At 36.3% G+C, this 24,225-nt stretch overlaps 1 protein-coding gene and 1 pseudogene across 5 annotated transcripts in view; one reads left to right on the forward strand and one right to left on the reverse strand.

Annotated features, from left to right (window-relative positions):
• NT5C2 (5'-nucleotidase, cytosolic II) overlaps positions 1 to 24,225 on the reverse strand; it is a 102,879-nt gene that overhangs the window by 44,523 nt on the left and 34,131 nt on the right. For all 5 annotated transcript variants that reach the window (XM_049645662.1, XM_049645663.1, XM_049645661.1 and 2 more), the window contains one exon: positions 6,076 to 6,149. In XM_049645662.1, coding sequence (XP_049501619.1) covers positions 6,076 to 6,149 — 74 coding nt within the window. The remainder of the gene's footprint in view (positions 1 to 6,075; positions 6,150 to 24,225) is intronic.
• LOC125932928 (40S ribosomal protein S3-like) lies at positions 1,222 to 2,183 on the forward strand (annotated as a pseudogene).

A 24,225-nucleotide genomic window follows, 5' to 3' on the forward strand; every position in this document is an offset into this window, starting at 1 on the left:
CACCATTTCTGTAGTATTCTTCATAAATGTGCATAATACTTCATCATGTGAAAAACCATCAGACAAACCCAAATTGTAGAAGATTCTACAAAAGTATCTAACCAAAAGTGTCACAATAATGAAAGACGGGACTGTCACAGAAGACACTAAGGAAAAATGAGAACCAAATGCAATGTGGGATCTTAGACTGGGTTAAAGAATATTAGTGGGAAATTTTGCAAAAACTGAATAAAGGCTATATTTCAATTAGTAGTATTGTACTAATGTTAATTTCTTAGTTCTTATAATTGTACTGTGGTCAACTATATTAAATAAGAGGTCACCATCAGAAGAGAATAGAGGCTGGGGCATCTGGGTGGCTCAGTCAGTTGAACATCCAACTTCAGCCTACATCATGATCTCACAGTTCATGGGTTTGAGCCTGATGTTGGGCTTTGTGGTGGCAGTGAAGAGCCTGCCTGCTTTGGATTCTCTGTCTCCCTCTCTCTCTGCCCCTCCCTGCTCGCTTGCTCTCTCAAAACAAAACAAAACAAAACAAAACAAAACATTAACAACAAAAAAAGAGAAGGGGTGCCTGGGTGTCTCAGTTGGTTGAGCATCTAACTTTGGCTCAGGTCATGATCTCACAGTTCATGGCTTCGAGACTCACATCAGGCTCTGTGCTGACCGCTCAGAGCCTGGAGCCAGCTTCGTTCGGTTTCTGTGTCTCCTTCTCTCTCTCTGGCCCTCTCCTGCTTGCGCTTGCGCTCTCTCTCTCTCGGTCTCTCTCTCAAAAATAAATAAACTTTAGAAAATCTTTTTTACAAGAAGAGAATAGAAGCCAACTATTATTTTTGCAGCTCTTTCATAAGTCTAAAATTATTTCAAAATAAAGTTTTAAAATGTTGAGGGTAAGAAAAAAGGAAGAATGAACTGCTTACTGACAGACAAAAAACATCATCAATGCATCACAAAAACATTATGTTGAGCAAAAGAGGCCAGACACAAGAGTATATACTGTATGACTCCATTTATATGAAATTCTGAAAAAGGCAAAATTAATCTACAATGATGAAAAGCCCTGAGGCAAATGGCAGGGTAGAAGGGAGAACTGACTTCAAAGAGGCAATGAGGGAACTTTTTGGAGTGATGGAAATATCCTTTATCCTAATTGTGGTAGTAGTTACACATGTATACATTTTGTCGAACTAAATCTATATACCTAAAATGCATATGTTTTATCATATGTAACTTACTATTATTTTAAAATTAAAAACATAAGTTCATATTTAAAAGTATTCCACTTGGTCTTTCCTTTCAGCAGTGTGCAGCAGCAAGATGGTGCAAATTTCCAAGAAGAGGAAGTCTATTGCTGATGGCATCTTCAAAGCTGAACTGAATGAATTTCTCACTTGGGAGATGGCTGAAGATGGCTACTGCGGGGTTGAGGTCCAAGTTACATCAACCAGGACAAAAAATCATTATCCTGGCCACCAGGACACAGAATGTTCTGGGTGAGAAGGGCTGGCGGATCCGAGAATCGGCTGCTGTGGTTCAGAAAAGATTTGGTTTCCCTGAGGGCAATGTAGAGCATTATGCTGAAAAAGTGGCCACAAGAGGTCTATGTGCTATTGCCCAGGCAGTCTCTGTATTACAAACTCCTAGGAGGCCTCCTTGTGTGGAGGGACTGCTATGGTGTGCTGCGATTCATCATGGTGAGTGGAACCAAAGGCTGTGAGGTCATGGTGTCTGGGAAGCTCCAAGGACAGTGGGCTAATCCATGAAGTTTGTGGATGGCCTGATGATTCAAAGTGGGGACCCTGTTAACTACTACCTTGACACTGCTGTGTGCCCTGTGCTGCTCGGACAAGGTGTGCTGGGCATCAAAGTGAAGATCATGCTTCCCTGGGACCCAAGTGGTAAGAATGGCCCTAAGAAGCCCCTGCCAGATCATGTGAGCACTGTGGAACCCAAAGATGAGATCCATCCCACCACCCCCATCTCGGAACAGAAGGGTGGGAAGCCAGAGCTGCCTGCTGTGCTGCAGCTGGCACCCACAACATAACAGGGTCTCCTCTCCTGGGCAGCTGAACCTGGAGTTTGGATTTTGCCCTGTAAAGACCTGTAATAAAATCTTTGAAAAAGAAAAAAAAGTATTCCACTTGAATAGTGCATATTTTTATACTGGGTAAACAAATACTGTGATTTTTTCTTTTTAGTTTTTAATTAATTAATTTTAAGTTTTTATTTTAATCACCCAGTGCTCATAACAAGTGCAGTCCCTAATCTCCATCCCCTATTTTACCCGTCCCTTCCTTTATCCTCCTCTCCTCTGGCAACCATCAGTTTGTTCTCTAAAGGTAAAAGTCTGTCTCTTGGTTTGTTTGTTTTTCCTTTGCTCATTTGTTTCTTAAATTCCACATGAGTGAAATCCTATGGTATTTGTCTTTCTCTGACTTATTTCACTTAGCATTATATGCTCCAGCTCCATCCACGTCATTGCAAATGGCAATATTTCATTCTTTATGATGACTGAATAATATTCCATTGTGTGTGTGTGTGTGTGTGTGTGTGTGTGTGTGTGTGTGTGTATACACACATATACACATACCACATCTTCTTTTTCCATTCATCAGTCGATGGACACTTGGGCTGCTTTTCATAATTTGGCTATTATAAATAATGCTGCTATAAACATAGAGGTGCATGTATCCTTTGAATTAGTGTTTTTGTATTCTTTGGGTAAATATCTAGTAGTGTAATTCCTGGATTTTAAGTTTGAGGAACCTTCATACTATTTTCCACATTGGCTGCACAGGTTTGCATTACACCAATGCACAGGGGGGATCCTTTTTCTCCACATCCTCGCCAACACCTGTTGTTTCTGTGTTTTTTGTTTTAGCCATTTTGACAGGTGTGAGGTAATATGTCACTGTAGTTTTGATTTCCATATCCTTGGTGATGAGTATGTTAAGCATCTTTTCATGGGTCTGTTGGTTACCTGTATGCCTTTGGAGAAATGGTTGTTCATGTCTTCTGCCCATTTTAAATTAGATTATTTGTGTTTTTATCGCTTCTCGGCCTTTTGGCTAAAATCAAGTGTAGATTATTTGTGTTTTAGATGTTGGGTTTTATAAGTTCTTTATATAGTTTGGATACTAACCCTTTATCAGATGTCATTTGGAAATATCTTCTCCCATCTAGTAGGTGCCTTTTAGTTTTGTTGACTGTTTTCTTCGCTGTGCAGAAGCTTTTTATTTTGACGTAATCCTCATAGTGTATTTTTCCTTTTGTTTCCCTTGCCTCAGGGGACCTATCTAGAAAAATGTTGCTAAGGCCAATGTCAGAGAAATTACTGCCTGTGCTCTCTTCTAGGATTTTTATGGTTTCAGATCTCAAATTTAGGTCTTTTTTTTTTTAAGTTTTTTAATTTATTTAAGTTTTTATTTTAATAAAGTACAGTGATTCTTAAACTGACATATTAAAACCTACGTACCCAAATTGTTCATTCAATATATATTTTTACTGGGCACCTACTACATGCCAAGTTTGGCAACACATCGGATATAAACATGAAAAAGAAAGCCCTTGCCCTTGAAGAACTCACAAGCCAATGGGGAGACAGGCAAGCAAACAAGAGCTGCAAATGATATATAAATTGCTCTTAGGAAATGATGTACTAAGGTGTCAGGACTACAGAGAAGACAATGTCTCAGATGAGGTTTCAGAAAGAATACAGATCCTTTCCAAGAACTTATCCTGTGAGGCTATTACACTTATTCCAATGATGTTTATCCCAAAATACTCAAAGCTTTCAAAAAACACTTCTTTTAATCTTGTCTCCATACTTCATGGCACGTTGTTCTGGTGAAAAGTCCTTAGCACTTCAAGGGTGTGAGGTTTTTTTAAATAACAAGTTATTCTCAGATAAATTTAATGTATGCCATTCTGGAAAACAGGTGACAGTATAAAGCCAATAAACTTGTTTCCCTATGTGCTTTATGAAGGCAGCACCATAAGACTAACAATGTTTTTCATCCAACATTGAACTACTGAAATGATGTACAGTCTCTCAAGGGGGACTACTTAAAGTAGTCCTTTTGAGGGCTTAATTCCTGGTTTGTTTGTTTAAGGTGAGGAGCCTAGCACTTTGAAATTATACCTCACTATAAATTGTCATTATTCAAAATGATTAATTTAAACTTATCATATACATAAACAGGTGTGTGTGTATACGCACTCACACATATAAATGTATGCTTAGGTTTGAATCTCAGTTCAGGTATATCACAGCTAAACTTCCTTGGACAAAGTCCTTAATGTCTTATCATCTGTAAAATGAAGACAATAGCAGTATCTGCCTCGTAGGGTTTTTGTAATATTAAGTAAATTATGTGAATGAGATAATCCATGTATTAAATGAGATAATCTATATAGAACATTTAGAATAGGGCTCGGCACATAATAAGCACTTAATAATTGTTAATAATTCATATTATCTTTATATATAAATATATTAGTGTCTACAGTAAGAGTAAGCATTAAAATAGGAAGTCGGATTACAAAAAAAAACAAAAAAGCAAATAAAAAGAAGAAATTATAAGGTATCTTTAAAGTTTAGAGACTAAGATTCAGTAACTTCTTCATTAAACAAGAAAATTTGTTTTTTCAATATTCTGTGGGAATAACTATATTATCTCAAAGCTCAGTAACAAAACGTGTCTGGAACCTACAGGTTTTCAATAAATCAAATTGAAATCAAAACTATTTCAATACATTGAGACTGTCTTAATAACCAAGGGGGAAAAAAATCTGTCACTTTTGATCCCATTAACTTCTATCTCTGTTTTAGGTAATATCTCGCCATTCCTTTCCCTTGAAAGGTAAAATTCTAGAAAGGGGAGAGATTGTAGGATTTTCTCCCAATTTGGACAGAAAGATCTACCCTTAGAAAGTACAGTATTTCCACCTGCTTTCTGACAAGTGCTCCTAAAAATGTCTGTGTCTAATTAAAAAATATAAAAGAATAAAAATGCTGTAAAAACAACTGTAAGGCAATAGAAAATCAAATAAATAACAAAGAGTATAAAGGAAAGAAAGGAAAATTCAAACCAAGTCAGTGTATATTTTTAATATATAAGTTGTCTGGTAGATGTCATGGCCACATCTATGTGTCAATTACCTATAAACTGCATGTGTTCATTTTTGCATTATTATATTATTATAACATGTATTTATTATTCATTTACTAGCCTAAACTGAACATCAAATTGAGATATGAGATGGAACTCAGTTTTCTAATACTGTTATATGAAAGGTTTCTGAAGATAAGTGAATTTATATATTTTAAGATTTTTGCATAAAGACAGTATTTTTTAGAGAAAATTTCTGAAAGATTCTTTTCCAGGTGTCATGGCAGTACACACATGCATGCACATACATATATGAATATGCACTCAACTCAGTCCTCCACCCCTACTACTTCTTAAATTAAATGACATTTTCACCAGATGCAAAAATTTCAATAAAAACATCCTAAGTTCTGAAAAGATCTTGCAACTAATGACTAATACATTGATTATTTTAAATATATATCAGAGACAGGAAGGGAGAAACAGCACAGTGCTGTGTTTAAAGTCTATCTGATAATGAACAAAGCGAACAGCTCTAATTTTTAAAAAAGTCTTTACATAGCATATTTGCAATCCATTTGTCTTAAGAATAACATTAAACATTTTAGCTGATAAAAGTTTTCCTTAGGTAGAGCAAAAGATACAAAATTCCATCCGTGAAGAATAGTTCAATAAAGTAAAAGCCAAAAGTGCCCTAATATACACATTAATGTATAATGTCACTGCATTATTTCTTACCAGGGTATCTAAAGTAATTTAGCTCTACTTATCTTTACCATCTAAATCTCAAGGATAACTGGTAATTTCAATAGTCATAAATATCAATGGAAAGAGCTTTGATAACAAGAGCTTCTGGTAGCTAAATATATGATTAAATCAAGGAGTGTTTATTAATTGCCTGCTGTAGACCCACTGTGTTATGTCTAAACCAGAAGTTCTTAAGCAATCAAAAAGTGCTACTCACCAGCAAGTGTGTAATCCATATCAAAACCAAAACACTTTATTTTTTCCATGGCTAAACTTCGGTTCACAAACACCCTAAAACAAGGAACAAAAAATAATATCTCAATTAATACTGAAACAAAAAAAAATTCCTAATTTAATGAAATTATTTGGCTATCTTTCTAGATTTTTTCTTCACTTAAACACCAATACTTAGATTCATATAAAAAATTATTCAAGTCTTTCTTATACCATAAGTGAAATCAGGTAGTATATGGAAAAACATGTATTTTCTTATTGTGTCTTGGTGTTAACAATGCCACGTGAAGATTTCAGAGAAGATTTCTCCTTTTCTAAGTCTGACCCACCAAGATAAGTTTATGCCTGAGATTTTATAATACATTCACTCATTCATTTGTAATTTATTTAATAAGCAGAGGCTCATTTAAAGCCTACCATGTGCCAGATACTAAAGATATAAATATATATAGATTCATTCCAATATTGAATGCTTACTTTATCCCCAACAAGGTACATGATACACAGTGAACAAAAGAGTACCTGCCCTCATGGAACCTCTATTTTAATTTGCAATCTCTATCCTTGAGGAAATTCAGCCTAGCAGGAGAAAGACTTATACACAAATAATTTTAGCAATTCAATAACTGCTATACAATAAGACAGAGGAGAGACAGCACCAGTTCTTTGGGGACCAGAAGAGATGTCTGAGCTGAATCTTAAGCAATCAGTAGAAGTTTTCCATTTGGACAAAGCAAGAAAGGCAATCCAGGCAGATTAATCAGGCCAGGACAAGGTTTATAGTGAACTATAAAAACATTTACAGTGGCTGGAGTTGAGGGAGTTTGCTTTGGTTTTGCTTTTCCGTTTGTTTTTGCAAAAGGAGGTTTTCCAGAAGGTCAGGGGTAGGAGGGAAAGGGCAATAAAAGCTATGAAACTAGAGGTACCTAGGTGGATCAGCAGGTTAAGCATCAGATTCTTGATTTAGGCTCAGGTCAAGATCTCGTGGTTGATGAGACTGAGCCACGCATTGGGCTCTAGGCTGACCCTGTGGAACCAGCTTGGGATTCTCCCTCTCCCTTTGCCCTTCCCCCGCTCTTGCTCTCTACCTCAAAATAACTAAATAAATATTAAAAAAAAAAAAAAGCTAAAAGGTTAGGAATCAAAATCACGAAGATTCTGTATGCCACGTTAAAGTATGGACTTTATTGGGCAGACAAGGACAAATTACAGATTTTGAGGAAATGAAATAATCAGTTTCAAATTTCAGAAATCATTTTTGAAGACACAGGGAAAAAACTGTAATAGCATGGTAAATCATCAATCACCATGATGATATTCTGGGGTAAGTTCTAATCATTTCTGAAAATAAAAAAATCCTTTCCATCTGATCCCCAGCTTGATAGCCTCTTATTATCAAACCTTTTCTTTGCCTTCATTTTATAAGTAACTGTGAGAAATAAGAATGCTACAAATCACCTAGAAAAATTGATAAAAATAAAGATGCCTGGTCTGGGCTCCCCTATTAATGACGTATAGGTCAATAATCTCCCAAGAGGAGAGACTGTACCAGGGGATACAAAAGACTCCACTGGGCACAAAAAGAAGATACTAGATCTTCTACTGATACTTCATCACTTAAAAATGTTGAATTTACGTATGTTTTCTACTATATATAAGTAAGGACAAGAGTACAGGAAGGGATGAATGTTCTGCATTTTAACTGATGGGATACTGAAGAGTTTGGGAACCAATTTTAGGCAGTGATATTTTGAATTAAAAATTTTTTTTAAGTTTATTTATTTTGAGAGAGACAGAGGCAGCGTGAGTGGGAGAGGGACAGAAAGAGAGGGAGAGAGAGAGAATCCCAAGCAGACTCCATACTGCCAGCACAGAGCCCGATGCAGGGCTCAAACCCACGAAACTGTGAGATCATGACCTGAGCCGAAACCAAGAGTCATACACTTAACAAACTGAGCCACCCATGTACCCCATGATTTTTTTTTTACTCTTCAGCAACTCATATATTACTATTTTAAATTTTAACAGAGAACTTTTCCTCTCATCTCAGAACGTATATATATGAATTCTAAATGCAGCTCTATAAAACCCTTAGTTCCTGAGAACTAAATCCTGAGAATTAATGCCAGTATTGGTATTTAGCTCCTTATCTCTGTAACACTGTAGATTAACACTCTATTTCTCTAATGGGATTATGTACATCAATTATGCTTTAACTACTTTATCTACTAAGTACAGATGAGTTGTATATGAAAGTCATTGTTTAGAATCTAGGTAATACTGAGTGCTGTATATTAGTTTTGCCACTGACCAATGGTGAACCATGTTTTATATAAAAAGTACCTATCAGGCCTATTAATAATTCATCTCTTACCCTAAATTATTGTAAAAATGTTCTTTGCACATGATGTATATCTAAAACTAGTCCTTTGCATTTTTGGCTTCCTCTGCAGATACGTATTTTTTTTTTCCCTTTTCTTGGGGCTTCTTTTCCCTTAATTAGACCTGTTTGGTGCTCTGGCTTCCTATTTTAAGTTGCCTTAATATAGGTCCTTTCTTATGGATAGGAGGGGGACAGACGACTAGTGGGTAGCTGAAAGATACAAGGAACTACAAGATAAATGACACCCATCCAAATTTTTTTAATTTTTTTTTTTAACGTTTATTTATTTTTGAGACAGAGAGAGACAGAGCATGAACGGGGGAGGGTCACAGAGAGAGGGAGACACAGAATCTGAAACAGGCTCCAGGCTCTGAGCTGTCAGCACAGAGCCCGACGCGGGGCTCGAACCCACGGACCGTGAGATCATGACCTGAGCCTTAGTCGGACGCTTAACCGACCGAGCCACCCAGGCGCCCCCCATCCAAATTTTTTAAACACCCCCATAACCACAAATATATCACCAAGACCCTTCCACCACTTCATCAAATGTCACCCTGCTTTTACTAATAAAAGCATCTACTTTATCATCACCTTTTCCCAGTTACATAAATCCTTCTGAAGGCAGCACAAGAGGGAGAAGACACAAAGTAATGATTCTAACTCTGGAAACCAAATGTTGCCACTGAAGCTTAAGCTTTTCAAACACACTCTCCGTTCAGGCCAGAGGCCAACTGCATCAAATCCTTGATCAGAGCCCAAACAGCTGACATGCCTAAAATATTCTATGGGAATTCAGGCAGGAACGGACTGGGAAGATTATTCTTCCTTGTGATACAACCCAGGAGGGATATACGTTGGGACACATAATAAAAGAAACAGCTTTGTTTCTGATAGAAGAATGATGTGAGCCGGTTTCAGACAGAGCTAAAATCACAGGGAAAAACCCAGACTTTGCTAATATCGTTCAATCAGTGCTAAATGTAGAAAGAAACTACCAACAGACCCAGCAAAATAGCTTACCACAGTTTCTTTCTTGGTCAGAAGAAAAATTAAGCCTGTACTCCTCATCACATTTTTTTAAGGATACGAAGATCATAATGCCCCTTAAGGATTATCCATACAAACTCTTGGAATCACATATATTGGGAATATTAAAATCTATTGTTTTGCCAAAATAATCACTGCTAAATATCCATCAAATTGCACTCTTTCCTCTTTGATTAACTTGTCACTTTATTCAATCAGCACATTTGTTGAAAGCCTGGTACAAGGCTGGTACCACTATGTGACATATTCCCAAAGCTGTTCTTGAGGGAGTAGCCTGAGTGAGAAAAGACTTTTTAGATGCCTAATCTTAGGAAATAAGATGTCCTATGAAGATCTTCCACCAAATACCCCTTTTATCTTTCCTTTTTCATTCAAAATAAGTAACCTCATTCACAGAAACAATTCCTGAATTTAAGAAAGAAACCATCACTTCTGTCTCCCCTTCTCATTTCTATTATGAAACAAAAGAAAAACTTCACATAGATTTTCATCTCTTCTTTCCCTAACTTATGCTATAAAAACATGGGAGGAAAAGGCAATAGGGAATTAAATCTAATTCATGTGCAAATATCTAAAGTGTATTAAGTAAAGTTATAATGACAAAAGGGAACAGGTGGATCAAAGAAAACTATAATAATATATATGCTAAGATTTACAAAGATCATAAACAACCAAATGCTCAAAGTATGCACTGACTTCAGAAGAGAGGCAGCCTACAGCCAGAAATATCATGTCTCCAGGATACAGTCTTCAAGAGAAACAATCTCTTGGCCTCAAACTAATCACTATTCTTTATTACTGTAACCAAACAAAGTATTAGGTATTGTATCAGTTAAAAGACTGGGTCACTGTCCCACCATATATTTATAACAAAAAGATAATACCTGCTTAGAGAACTCAAAAATTTCTATTGGTCCCAGGACCTTGACTCTATCTTTGCCAATGTCACTTTACTTGTGTCACTTTTCTAAATTATTAACCAGTGGAACACACTCCACTGTAGAGCTCCACTTCAAGAATGTGAATACAGTTGTGAAATTAACTTTCCAAAGCTTGCTTTAAATAAAACACAAACTCTCCATTCTAGAAAGCGTGACTGACCTAAGCATCCAACCTTACAATGCAATTATGAGGCAGAAATTCCTACATAGTAAGGCATTTGCAAGATACAGATTTGAGCATTAACAAGAGAAATGATCTTTAGGAAAGAACACATAGGAGCACTATAAAACCAGGCACAGATTTCAACAGAAACACAAATAACAGCTTTTATCATCATATTCCACTACAATAAGGCATAAAACTTAAAGAAATTCTATCCAAGTAAATATAGATATTAACCATAAGAAATAAGACTAATTGCTTTAAGAACAGAGATCTAATATCCTCATGGTTAAGGAACGTGAACATGCAATTTACTAAATTTGGAATTTTGTAAATAGCAAACTCTTAGTGGTTTTGAGATTTAACTCATAATTCAAAGCAGCATTACCTCATCTGTCACTGGTTGCCGTTCTGCAATGTGTGAAACTATGAGTCAATTAGTTCTTGAAGTCACATAACAAAATTCTTCTTCAAGTCCCTAGTACAATTTATTTTTGTGTAACTTGAACCTAACTTCAAAAAGACTGTTCTGGTCTGAATCAAGTCCCTCTAACAACACGTATCTTCTGAGACAGTGTTGGAGAAAACTCTTCTGTGTCTAATTTAACTTGTCATTGGATATCACTGTTGCCCTGCACAAATCCATTTGGAATAGAGTTTCTTTGGCGATGGTGAACTTTATCCCTAGCTCCTCCCCCCACCTACGAGTCACAATTTCCTGGCCAAGGGCCCAACAACAGTTACTGCAACAACAAATGAGACTAAAGATACAAGTACAAAACCTTGGGTATATTTTGGTTATGGGTTTGTGTAATCATATACTCAAAGTCTGTTGCAATCAAAGAAAAGAAGTTACAAGTGCTTTTTTGAGAGTGCAAATTTAGATTATGAACCAAACAATGTCTCTCTGTGAGTGACTATGTGTGTATGTTTACTTAATAAAAATATGCTACAGTGTGGATTTCTGCTGAAAATCTAATTTAGTGTCTTTCTTCCCAAATTAGTTTCTATTTCTGCTTTTGGCATTCTCATTTTACCACTCAAGCCTAAAATCTAGTTAATATCTTTTTACTCTTTCCTCTCCCTCAAATCCATATTATCTCATGTGCCTTAATTTAAATTTTCAAATGTCTATGGAATCCAGATCATCCATTTCATACTGCTAACAATTTGTCCAGGTCCTTATTAACTCATTAACTCTTAGCAATCACCTATGAATTGCTCTGCCTGCACAGTAATGGCCAGATTGACTGCTTTCAAGTAGTGTTACCCAAAGAGTGGTATGTAATCTACAGACGAATGCTGGCCTGTGAATAGTCGTTACTAACCCATGACATGACACATACAGAAATCGCAAGTATTTAGAAACTTTTATAGCAAATGTGAAAATTTTACATTTGTTGAATGTAATAATAAAAAATGTAGGGGAGGGTGCCTGGGTGGCTCAGTCGGTTAGAAATCTCACGCTCTCTCTCAAAAAACATACATTAAAAAAAAAAGTAAACTTACACATCTCCTCATTTTCCTAGTAATTCATTTTTATTATATTTTATAAACGTATACTTTGACAAGATTGGAATTAAAACAAAAAAAAACCTGGTCCCTCATCACTGATAATTTAGGAAGCACTGTCCTAAAGCTCAAACTCCTAAAGCCCATGTTGCTTTCCTACTTAATATTAATAACCTTTAGACATTCCTCCCTACCTACCCAAACTAACACATGTTTCTGTATGTTCCAGGAGTTCAAAGCTTTTTACCATCTTTCCAAAATCACTTTTATCTCACGTTGATCCACATCATGCAGCTTTTGCTCTAATAATCAAAATGAACTACTTGCTATTTCCTAAAGGTGCCCTGAGGCTTTGTTTATGCTGTTCCCTATACCTGAAATGTCCTCCTCAGTTATCTCTAATTTTTCAAGATGCAACAATCTCAAGTGATTTCTTCAAGAAACTATTCCGGCTATGCCACAGAACTATCTGACAGTGATGTTTCTGGGTCTCAGATTACTTTTGTACTTAGTGAAAGAGATTATAAAGTTGTAATCCATGTAAGAGGTTTGAATATTCAAATATTATTTTGGCATGTAGTATATTTTGTCACATATATAAAATATATGGGTAGTTCTCTTATTCACTAGATTATAACCTTTGTGGCCAGGATTTACTAACTTCCCAAAACCTAGCACAGGGCCCTGTAAAGAATAGAGACAATATTTAACTGAGAACTGGGTTTCTTTTGGGGGTAATAAAAGTGTTCTAAAATTAGACAGTGGTATTGGTCGCACAACTCTGACTATCCTAAAACCACTGAACTGTACGCTTTAAAAGGGTGAATTGAATGGTATGTGAACTATATTTCTATAAAGCTGTTATTTAAAAAACATAATGCCAAGACCTGTCTTTGTCTCTATCCTTCAATAAAAAGTATGCCTGGTGATATAATATATATATATATAGGTAAGAACTTTCTAATTTATGAAATGGAGTCCTAAAAATTGATATTCAAATACCACTCCTATACAGACACAACAGAAAAATTGGGGACTAGATTTTAAAAAAGCAAAGATCATTTAAGTAATATTAGTTTTTGTTTTCATAAACTTCAGCCATTAATCTACTAATTTATCTGAATATTTTCTCTAAGGAACACCCTAAGGAGGGATACACTTTACTTATCACTTTATGCCAGAAGAACAGCACCCTGTGATTTAAAAGTATGAACAACAAGGACGCCTGGGTGGCTCAGTCGGTTAAGCAACCGACTTCAGCTCAGGTCATGATCTTGCAGTTCATGAGTTTGAGCCCTGCATCGGTCTGTGTGCTGACAGCTCAGGGCCTGGAGCCTGCTTCAGATCTGTCTCCCCCTCTCTCTCTGCCCTCCCCAGCTGACACTCGGTCTCTCAAGAATAAATAAACATTTGAAAAAATTAAAAAAAAAAAAGTATTAACAACAAGGGGCGCCTGGGTGGCTCAGTCGGTTAAGCATCCAACTCTGGCTCAGGTCATGATCTCACAGTTCAAGAGTTCAAGCCCCACATAGGGCTCTGTACTGACAGCTCATAACCTGGAGCCTGCTCTGGATTCTGTGTCTCCCTATCCCTCTGCCCTTCCCTTGCTAGTACTCTGTCTCTCTCTCTCTCTCTCAAAAATAAATAGAACATTTTAAAAAGTTTTTTTAAATATTCACTTTTCTTATTCAAATACTCAATAAAAAAATGTTCCAGGGAAAAGAAGTGACTATGGTGGCATGCACAGAGCAAAATTAAAGATGATTAAAATTTAAGAGGCCATCAGTTGTAAAACTCACCCATATTATATGCCACTAAAAGCAGGGTGTGGGGGTGGGTGGAAGGGATGCCCAAGAAAAGTTAGAGCCTCATAAAGCTACAATACCAGAGAGCTATACCCATAATATGAAGAAAAAGAAGAAATAAATCTACAGCACTGAAGAAACACACAAGAAAATTTGTACATCTCAGCCCTGACACAGTCTAAAGGCAGGGGGGAAAACCTCCCTTTGAGAATTTGAACAGTCATGCAGTAAGTTTGTGGTCCACATTTACATTGCTAGGATGGTTAATATTGCCCTTAGGTGACTGAAAGAAATGAAATCATCTGGAAGAACTCAACTTAATTCTAGGTGGTACATTGCTAGATGCAGCCCAATTTCAGAGATGTTTAGATGTGAAAAAAATGTGTATAAAATACTAAGAGTACTTACTGGTCATACTATGACCAGTAAAGCTTTCAAAGCACACTTTAAGGAGATTCTCTTTAAGGAAGAGACATTAAAATTCCTTTCACCTTCTTTCCGAAATGAAGGAACTGCAGTAATGAGAGCAGATGGCGGGGAATAAAAGAGAAGACTAGCAAATGAAGAATATACAAATTAAGAGAGACACCAGAGAAAATATCAGTACTTCTGAATATAAATTTACTGTTCTAGAACCTCAGTCTAAATAAATACAAATTTTTCCAATCCTTTTTTTCATATTTTCCTCTAAATTCTTTTTCATTTTTTTCTCCACAAATTTTTAAAGCAAAGACCAATGTATGGAGAATAATTTATAAAATGGAGCAAAATACAAAGGTTAAATTTTGCAGAATAAAAGTAAGAAGAAAGTATGATTATCCAATGTTATTAGGCAAACTTAACAATTGTACTCACTGTGCTATAATGGAAAAGAGAGGTCAAAATCTAGAAGTTAAAATAAAAGCAAATGATAAAACTCATTTTGACCTCTTACCTAATAGAAAGCAGCACTAGTAACTCTAGTTACTCTAGAGGATCCAACAACTCTAAAGGATCAGGAAGCAATCATGACACTAGGAGAGTGCATTTTTCCTGCATAACACATCCTAAATCATCTGTATTCCCCCAAGTACATTCCCGTAAAGAAGAATAAATAATAACCTTTTTATTCACAAAATTTTAAATAAGCAAGTTGAGGAGCTTCTCAAGTCTCATCCCCCACCAACTTTATTGAGGTATCATTTACTCAACATAAAATTCACCCATTTTAAAGTTTGGTGCATTCTGGCAATCATACACACTTATGTAACAACTACCATAATCAACCCCAAATGGTCTTTCAAGTCTCCCTTTTTTAAAAGATTTTATTTTTAAAGTAATCTCTATACCCAACGTGGGGCTTGAACTCAAAACCCCAAGATCAACACTTGCATGCTTGACCAACAAGCCAGCGAGACACCCCTCCCTCATGTCTTTTTGCAATATCACCCCGACTTCTGCCTCAAGCTACCACTGATCTATACTTTCTGTCACTACAGTTTTCATATAAATGGAATCAAATAAGCTATAGTTTGTGCCTGGCCTCTTTTTTCTTAGCACATTTCTGATACTCATTCATGTTGTTACATGTATCAAAATTAGTTATTCTATTCCTGAGCAATATTCCATATTATGGATATACCACAATTTGTCTATCCATTAAGTTACTAGATACTTTGGGCAGTTCCCAGTTTTTTACTATTATAAATAATGTTGCTATAAACACTCACATACAAATCTGTGTGGGAGATATGCTTTCATTTCTCTAGGGTAAATACCTATAAGTGGAATTACTAGGTATGTTTAACATAATAGTTGTGGGTTGTTTTTTTTTTTTTATTTAATGTTTATTCATTTTTGAGAGAGAAAGGATGAATGGAGGCAGAGAGAGAGGGAGGCAGAGGATTTAAAGTGGTCTCTGCACTGACAGCAGTGAGCCCCTTGTGGGGCTCAAACTCACAAACTGTGAGATCATGATCTGAGTTGAAGTCAGACACTCAACCAACTGAGCCACCCAGGCACCCCGGTCATGTTTAACTTTAAAAGGCATTGCCCAAACGTTTTTCTCTTTTGTATTCTCATCAGCAAGGCATAAGAGTTCCAGGTGCTCCATATTGTCAGTATTTGGGTTTTGTTTTTTTTTTTTAATGATTATTTATTTTAAGACCGAGGGAGAGACAGAGCATGAGCAGGGGAGGGGCAGAGAAAGGAGACACAGAATACAAAGCGGGCTCCAATCTCTGAGCTGTCAGCACAGAGCCCCACGCGGGGCTCAAACTCCCAAACAGTGAGATCATGACCTGAGGACACTTAACCGACTGAGTCACCCAGACGCCCCTACAGTGTTTTTAATTTTAGTCATTCTAGTGGGTCTGCAATGGTATCCCATTGTGTTTTTTTAATTCATATTTCCCTAATGACTAATGCTGTAGAGCATCTTTTCAAGTGCCTATTGGCCATTTCTTTTTCTGTGTGGAACATCTATTCAAATCTTTTGCCCATTTTTAAACTGGGTTTGTCTTAATTGTTGTGTTGTGAGAATTCTTCATATATTTTGGTCATAAGTCCTTTATTAGATATATATGTATTGAGAATATCTTCTCCCAGTCTGTGGCTTGCCTTTTCATGTTTTTTTTTTTAAATTTTAATGTTTATTTATTATTGAGAGACAGAGAGACAAAACATGAGCATGGGAGGGGCAGGCAGAGAGAAGAGGAGACACAAAATACAAAGCAGGCTCCAGGCTCCGAGCTGTCAGCACAGAGCCCAATGCAGGGCTCAAACTCACAAACCACGAGATCATGACCGGAGTTGAAGTCGGACGCTTAACCAATTGAGCCACCCAGGCGCCCCGCCTTTTCATTTTCTTAATGGTGTCTTTTAAATAGCAGAGTTTTGTGGGTTTTTTTTTAATTTTCACGAAACCCAATTGAACAATTTTGATTTTCATGTTTTTATGTATTTTCTCCAAGAAATTTTTAGCTAATTCAAGATCACGAAGATTTTCACCTACACTTTACTTTTTACTTCTATATTTAGGTCTAGATCCATTTTGTGTTATTTTTTATATACGGTTTGAGGTAAAGGTCAAGACTCTTTTTTTCTGAATGAATGTTCAGTTATTCCAATCATTGAATTATCTTTGCCTCACTGTTAAAAATCAATTGACTATGTATGTGAGGGTCTATGAAGTCCCTATTAGGTTTCATGATCTATATATGACTATTCTTACACTAATACCACAGTGTCTCCAATATCACAGGTTTACATAAGGCTCAAGTATAATTTTTGGTGATTTAACTTAATAACAATCTTTTCCTATTACCATTAGGAAAATATTTCACAGATATCAAATGATATCTATGTCTAAATATTACACATATACAAACTGTGAATATTAGAATTCTTTTCATACCAAAATACAAAATTTATCCATTTATTTCTAAAAACAGCAAAGGAGAATAAACTCTGATTTCATTTATATTATCCATACATTTCAAATGAACTTGCTCAGGGGAGCCTAGCTAGCTTAGTCGGTAGAGTATGGTTCAGCATCATGAGTTCAAGCCCCACATTGGGGGTAGAGCTTACTTTTAATTAATTAATTAACAAATAAATAAATAAATAAATAAGCAAGCAACTATAAAAGCTAATCTTCAAAAAAAAAAAAAAAAGTGAGGGGTGCCTGGGTGGCTCAGTCGGTTAAGCGCCCAGCTTTGGCTCAGGTCATGATCTCACAGTTCATGTGTTCGAGCCCTGTGTCGGGCTCTGTGCTCACAGCTCAGAGCCTGGAGGCTGCTTCAGATTCTGTGTCTCTCTCTCTCTCTCTCTCTCTCTCTCTCTGCCCCTCCCCCACTAGTACTCTGTCTTTAAAAAATAAATGTTAAAAAATAATTTAAAAAAATGAACTTGCTCATTACCTATTCATACAGCATGGAAATTGCCCCAGGGGCTCCTAGAAATAAACCTAAAAGAATATCTCAACCCTTATGGTGTCATTTGGTTTATATAGATTTCTTTCTAACTAATTCTAACACACACTTTAGGGAGAAAATTAATACTAATTACTTTCTAAGAATTTTGGCTGCACCTAGAAATATAGTTCTTTTTTTAACTGATTTTTTAATGTTTATCTGTTTAGAGAAAGAGAGTGGGGGAGGGGCAGAGACAGGTAGGGAAAAGACAGAATCCCAAGCAAGCTCCATGCTGTCAGTGCAGAGCTCGCTGTGCAGCGTGAACTCACGAACTGTAAGATCATGACCCGAGCTGAAATCAAGAGCTGGATGCTTAACTGACTGAGCAACCTAGGTGCCCCTAAAAATACTGTTTTTAAATCTACAAACCAGCTTTATAAACAATCATGTGTACAAGACTGGCCAATATTACCAGCATCTGTGATCATCTTTATCATAAAAATTGTTTAACAACTGCAGGTATAGCTGATACTAGAAAGAAAACATACTAACCCTAAAGAGGCAGTCCTTTCTAATTTTCACATTTAAAGAAACTTCAAATCTAGTGATGTCATGAGAGTTCTAAAAATAATACAGAATTATTATGCCCATGGTTGTTCTCTAATGAGATTTCAAATTACAGTAAAGTGGGCCAATTTTAGTTTGCTCAAAATCAACACATGATTAGATTTTTTAAAAACTGTAAACATGGAGCCCTGAAAGTATTCAAAATTTCTAATAGAACAAAGAACTAGAAAAAGAATTAAGAGCTTCCAGAAAATCAAAATTAAAATTTACTGTATTAAAAAAATTTTTTTTGTGATCTGCGTCCTACTTAACCAGAGAATGTCTCTGAAATTAACTAGGTCTAGTTACGCTTGAAGGTTAGGAGTAAAATAATTAGTATGCAATCATTAACTTACATGTCACCTATTATAGTAGTGACAAAAAGAATAGCAGTAGCAATTCAAACTCTGAGGCTTAAGAAACAATAATATAAAAACAGTGAAAACCCTAACATGGAACTATTTTATATTGCAAAGTAAAAAGGCATAGGGGATTCTATTCAAAATTACTTTTTGTCTACACTTCCCAGAAAGAAACAAAATCACAAGCCGCCTTTCACTGAATCTTTGACAACATTTTCCACAGGCACAAATTATTTGAAAATGCCTTTGAGCTTTTAAACTTCACTCATGTCTATATAAAATTCTTTGGAAAGACACCCCTATTTATTTCCAGTTTTCATAAACACTTGCCGCAGAAAAACAAAATCAGTTAACCACAGAGTAAACAGCGTGCTTAAAGCTCACTAAATTCCTATGGAGAGTATCCATCCTCAACGCTGTCTTTCAAAATAGCAATAGTAAAACTTTATAGTAGAGTATATGTGAAGCATTAACAACGTAAGCTTTCAGCTAAATTTCTTTCAATCTCTCCCTCTACCTTCTCTGTCCGGCTGGTAACACTGCTTATTAATCTTCCAATTCACAGATGACTAGAACATTTTTTTCACTGAGAAAAATGAAGGAGAAAGAATAATAAACTCACTTACCCTTCCTTAGACATTCTCAAAGATCTACTTCCTCTGGATGAGAATACAGGATCAACAAACAAGCTTCAATGATCTTTTGAGAACTGTAGCTCATTTGTTAAAGCACAGAGAACTCTGGCCCTGAGAGGCCCAACAAATTCGGGCACAATGCCGAACCCTAACAGGCAATATCTCAGCGACCAATAGCCTCAGCTTTAAATACTTGAAAACCTAAGAATAATAGGAAAAAATTGGAGGGCAGAAAAAATAACTAATAGTCTGAATTGTTTAAGACTGGCCAGGTTAGGAAAATGACAAGTTCCCCTAAGAGACAGGAATCATTAGAGGCAAACACACAGAAAAAGCAAATTTACCCCCTAATGAGGCCTGCCAATAGTAAGCAAACAATGAGTTTCACAGAATGGAGTGGCCTTAGTCAGTCCAAATCATTTTTAGTTTTCTCTGGGAGAAAAAAAAAAAAAAAATCAATAGGATAAATAATACTATGTCTTAATTCTCAATTTAGTTATTTCCTCCCTTAGAAAATGAACAATGTGAACTACAGAGGAAGGAAGTATTTATATGCCAATCATATTACAGAAGGAATATAAAGTATTTCCACTGAGGTCTTTTTTTCCTGATCATTAACCGCTTTTAAGGAAAACATCTGTGTTCACAAATATTTTACTCCATCACCTGAAAATTTCAGCTCATGTGGAAAGAAATTTACAGATCTTTGGCATATGGGGGATAAATTCAGAACATTCTAGAGGTTAATTACAAATTTCAGAGCAAGTCGAAGTTTAAAAGACAAACATCTGCAAATTTCCTTCCTCCTGACCAAATATAATGCATGGGGATTATGCAACAAGGGGAGAAATAAACAAGTGTGTGAAAGTCTAAGAAAACTGAGATGTCAAGTAAATCCTTCTACTGGTGATTCAAATTGAAAATAAAATATACATACCTTCAAGAAATACTACATGAATTACAACTTAAAAAAAATTACCTCTTTAAATATTACCTAAATATCTTACTATAAAGGTTTCTATTAGTCATTAAAATGTTTAGTCACCAGTAACTAAAAGCACTATACCTGAAACTAAAATAACACTGTATGTTAAGTATACTTGAATAAATTTTTTTAATAAAAGCACTATTAAATGCTATAAATTCAAACTAAAATTGTTTTCAGTTTATTTAGAAAAGCAGTATGGTGTAATGGAAGAAGAATGAGCACTGGAGCAACTAGGTTTAAATTCTAGTTTCTCCACTTTCCTGCTCTGGAACCTTGAGTAAGTTATATATGCTAAGCCTCAGATTTTTTACCTATAGAAGACAGATAACATCTGGTAGGGTTATCGTCATTTGTAAGCACTCAAAAAACTTCGAGTGTTGGGGTACAGTAAAGCAACTGGGTAGCTTGTCAAGCATTATCTCACCAAAATATCTCTTGAGAAATATTTTTTTAATCCAATTTTCAAATTGTACATGAATATAAAGAACTTCCACCGACCATCCTCAAACCAAATTCCATAAATACAGGAACACAAACTGAATAGGGAAAAATGATCTAATCCTTAAGACTGCCAATTTCCCCTGGCTTCCCTGGATTTTCAGTTTGTGGCATCACAGCTCAGTGTGGTGGAAATAAATGTAATTACTAAGTTTAAGCCTTTACTACTTGCAGAGAAAGGGAAAACAAAAATTCTCACTTGGACAAAGGGTATACACACTTACATGTGCTTCCTGTGCAAATGATACTGCACTGTTTGAACAGGATTAGCTCTTTCAAACTTCATATGGATAGTCAAGAAATATTATTGAATCTCTATGTGCCTGGTACCCATAATACAAAGATAAACATGGCAGCCCTTGATTTTAAGGAGTTCAAAGTCTAACTGGGAGGAGACCCACTCACAAAGCTTAAAAGCAGTGTGTAACTACAGTGTTAGAGATATGCACAACAGAGAGATGCATCTATAGTCTCTTGCCTGAGTCTTTCTGAAAAGACAAAATGCCCAAGTTCTTGTTTTTTAAACAGATACTGTGCTAAGCACTTTATATTATCTCATTTAATCTCAAATAACTCTGAGGTATATATTATTCCAATTTCACAGATGACAAAACAAGACTATAGAAGTTAAATACTGTGGGGGCGCCTGGGGGGCTCAGTCGGTTGAGCGTCTGACTTCGGCTCAGGTCAGGATCTCATGGTCCGTGAGTTCGAGCCCTGCATCGGGCTCTGTGCTGACAGCTCAGAGCCTGGACCCTGCTTCAGATTCTGTGTCTCCCTCTCTCTCTGCCCCTCCCTGTTCATGCTCTCTCGGTCTCAAAAATAAATAAACGTTTAAAAAAAAAAAAAGGAGTTAAATACTGCGATTCTAAAGAAATTAAACGTAATAATGCAAAATGCTAACCTAAGGTCCAGCCTCTTAATCACCATGATAAAAGGATTAGATTAGCAGGTGTTAATCAGGCTAAAAGAGTAAGTGGAGAACATTTCAAAAGAAGAGGAACTAAGAATGAAAAGCAACTTAACAGACATTAGGATGTGTAGAAAAAAAAACAACAACCCTAGACTCAACTCAGAATTAATGGAATAAAGTTTGAGGCAGGGAACTGCTCAAAATGAAAGTGAAAAGAAAAGAGTCAGTCTTACAGGACCTCAAATGTTATGTTAAGGGGTTTAGAATTTATCCCATTGCACAGAGGATGTGATGCCACTGAAGGTTTTAATCAGAGTGATAATTTGATTTTAAAAATAGATTTTCAGCTATGAAAAAAGATTGAAATCTTGCTGTATGCAACGACATGGAGCTAGACAGTATAGTGTATAGAGAGTATAGAGCTAGAGAGTATAATGCTAAGCAAAGTAAACAAGTCTTAGAAAGACAAATACCGTATGACTTCACTCTTATGTGGAATTTAGGAAACAAACAAAACAACCAAAAAAAAAAAAAAATGGATTTGAAGAGAACAAGGCAAAGAGATCTATTGGGGTTACTGTAGTAATCCAGGACAATGAGGACCAGAGCCTGGACTAGTATTATCAGGAATGAAAAGGCCAGAATCTATAAATGACTAGGTTCATATTAAAGCACACATATGCAGGGGCACCTGGGTGGCTCAGTCAGTTTAAGCGTCGGACTTTGGCTCAGGTCATGATCCCACGGTTTGTGAGTTTGAGCCCTGAGTCAGGCTCTGTCCTGACAGCTCAGAGCCTGGAGCCTGTTTCAGATTCTGTCTCCCCCTCTCTCTGCCCTTCCCATGCTTGTGCTCTCTCTCTCTGTCTCTCAATAATGAATAAATGTTAAAAAAAAAAAAAATTTAATGCACACATATGCATGTATTCTAAACGTATTGAAAAGGGACTACAAAGATCATCTCCAAACTACTAATGGTGTTCACCTGTGAGAAAGAGGTGTGAGGATGAAAGGGAAAGTGAAGGGGAACTTTCATATTCCACACTGCATTTCTGTACTCCTGAATATTGTACAATAAGAATTTACTTGTGCTGACAGCACAGAGACTGGAGCCTGCTTTGGATACTGTTTTTCTCTCTGCCCTCCCCCACTTCCACTCTTTCTCTCTCTCAAAAATAAACAAACATTAAAAAAAAAAAAAAAAAAGGAATTTACTTAGGGGCATCTGGGTTGCCAAGTAGGTTAAGTGTCTGACTTTGGTTCAAGTCATGATCTCACGGTTCATGAGTTCGAGCCCCCAACTGGGCTCTGAGCTGACAGCTCAGAGCCTACTTGGATCCTCTGTCTCCCTCTCTCTCTCTGCCCCTTCCCTGTGCTCTCTCTCTCCTCAAAAATAAGCAAACATTAAAAACAAAAAAGAATTTACTTGTCTATCACCTAAATAATTTTAAACACTGTTAAAAAAATAATTAAGAGATTAAAATTTGGGGGGCACTTGGGTGGCTCAGTCAGTTAAGCATCCGACTTCAGCTCAGGTCATGATCTCACGGTTTGTGGGTTCAAGCCCGCATTGGGCTCTGTGTTGACAGCTCAGAGCCTGGAGCCTGCTTCAGATTCTGTGTCTCCCTCTCTCTCTGCCCCTCCCTCTCTGGCACTCTCTCTTTCTCTCTCTTTCAAAAATAAAAGTTTAAAAATAAATGAATAGGGGCGCCTGGGTGGCTCAGTCAGTTAAGCATCTGACTTCGGCTCAGGTCATGATCTCGCAGGTTGTGAGTTTGAGCCCTGCATCAGGCTCTGTGCTGACAGCTCAGAGCCTGGAGCCTGTTTCAGATTCTGTGTCTCCCTCTCTCTCTGCCCCTCCCCCGCTCATGCTGTCTCTCTCTCTCTGTCAAAAATAAATAAATATTTTTAAAAAAAGAAAGAAAATATATCCAAAGTTATTGAGGAGGAATATATATGAGACTGGCACTTCTGATATGCCTTTTGTGTAACTTTAACTTAAGCTCAGTACTAGTATATTGAATAACATATGATGTTATGAAACAGGATGCATTATGTAACGTTATATATTAAATGATAAATAATACAATTAAATCAGTAAGAATGGAAAGAAGAAAAAAATACAAGTAAAAAGTAAACAAATGAACCTAATTTCACTGCATACAACTACCCTAACCATAGTGTATAGCAAAAGAGCAAAAAAGAACTAATCCAAATAACTTAAAAAAAACAGGCATCTGATTACATACTATTAGTCACTGGCAGGGTAGAGTAAGAAAGCAAAAGTAATGCAACAAATTCTGAACTTTTTATTTTTTTTATTTAAAAAATTTTTTTAAAGTTTATTTATTTATTTTGAGACAGTGTGAGAGAGAGCAAGCAGGAGGGGT

This window comes from Panthera uncia, chromosome D2 (assembly GCF_023721935.1).
Source record: "Panthera uncia isolate 11264 chromosome D2, Puncia_PCG_1.0, whole genome shotgun sequence".
NCBI lineage: Eukaryota > Metazoa > Chordata > Mammalia > Carnivora > Felidae > Panthera > Panthera uncia.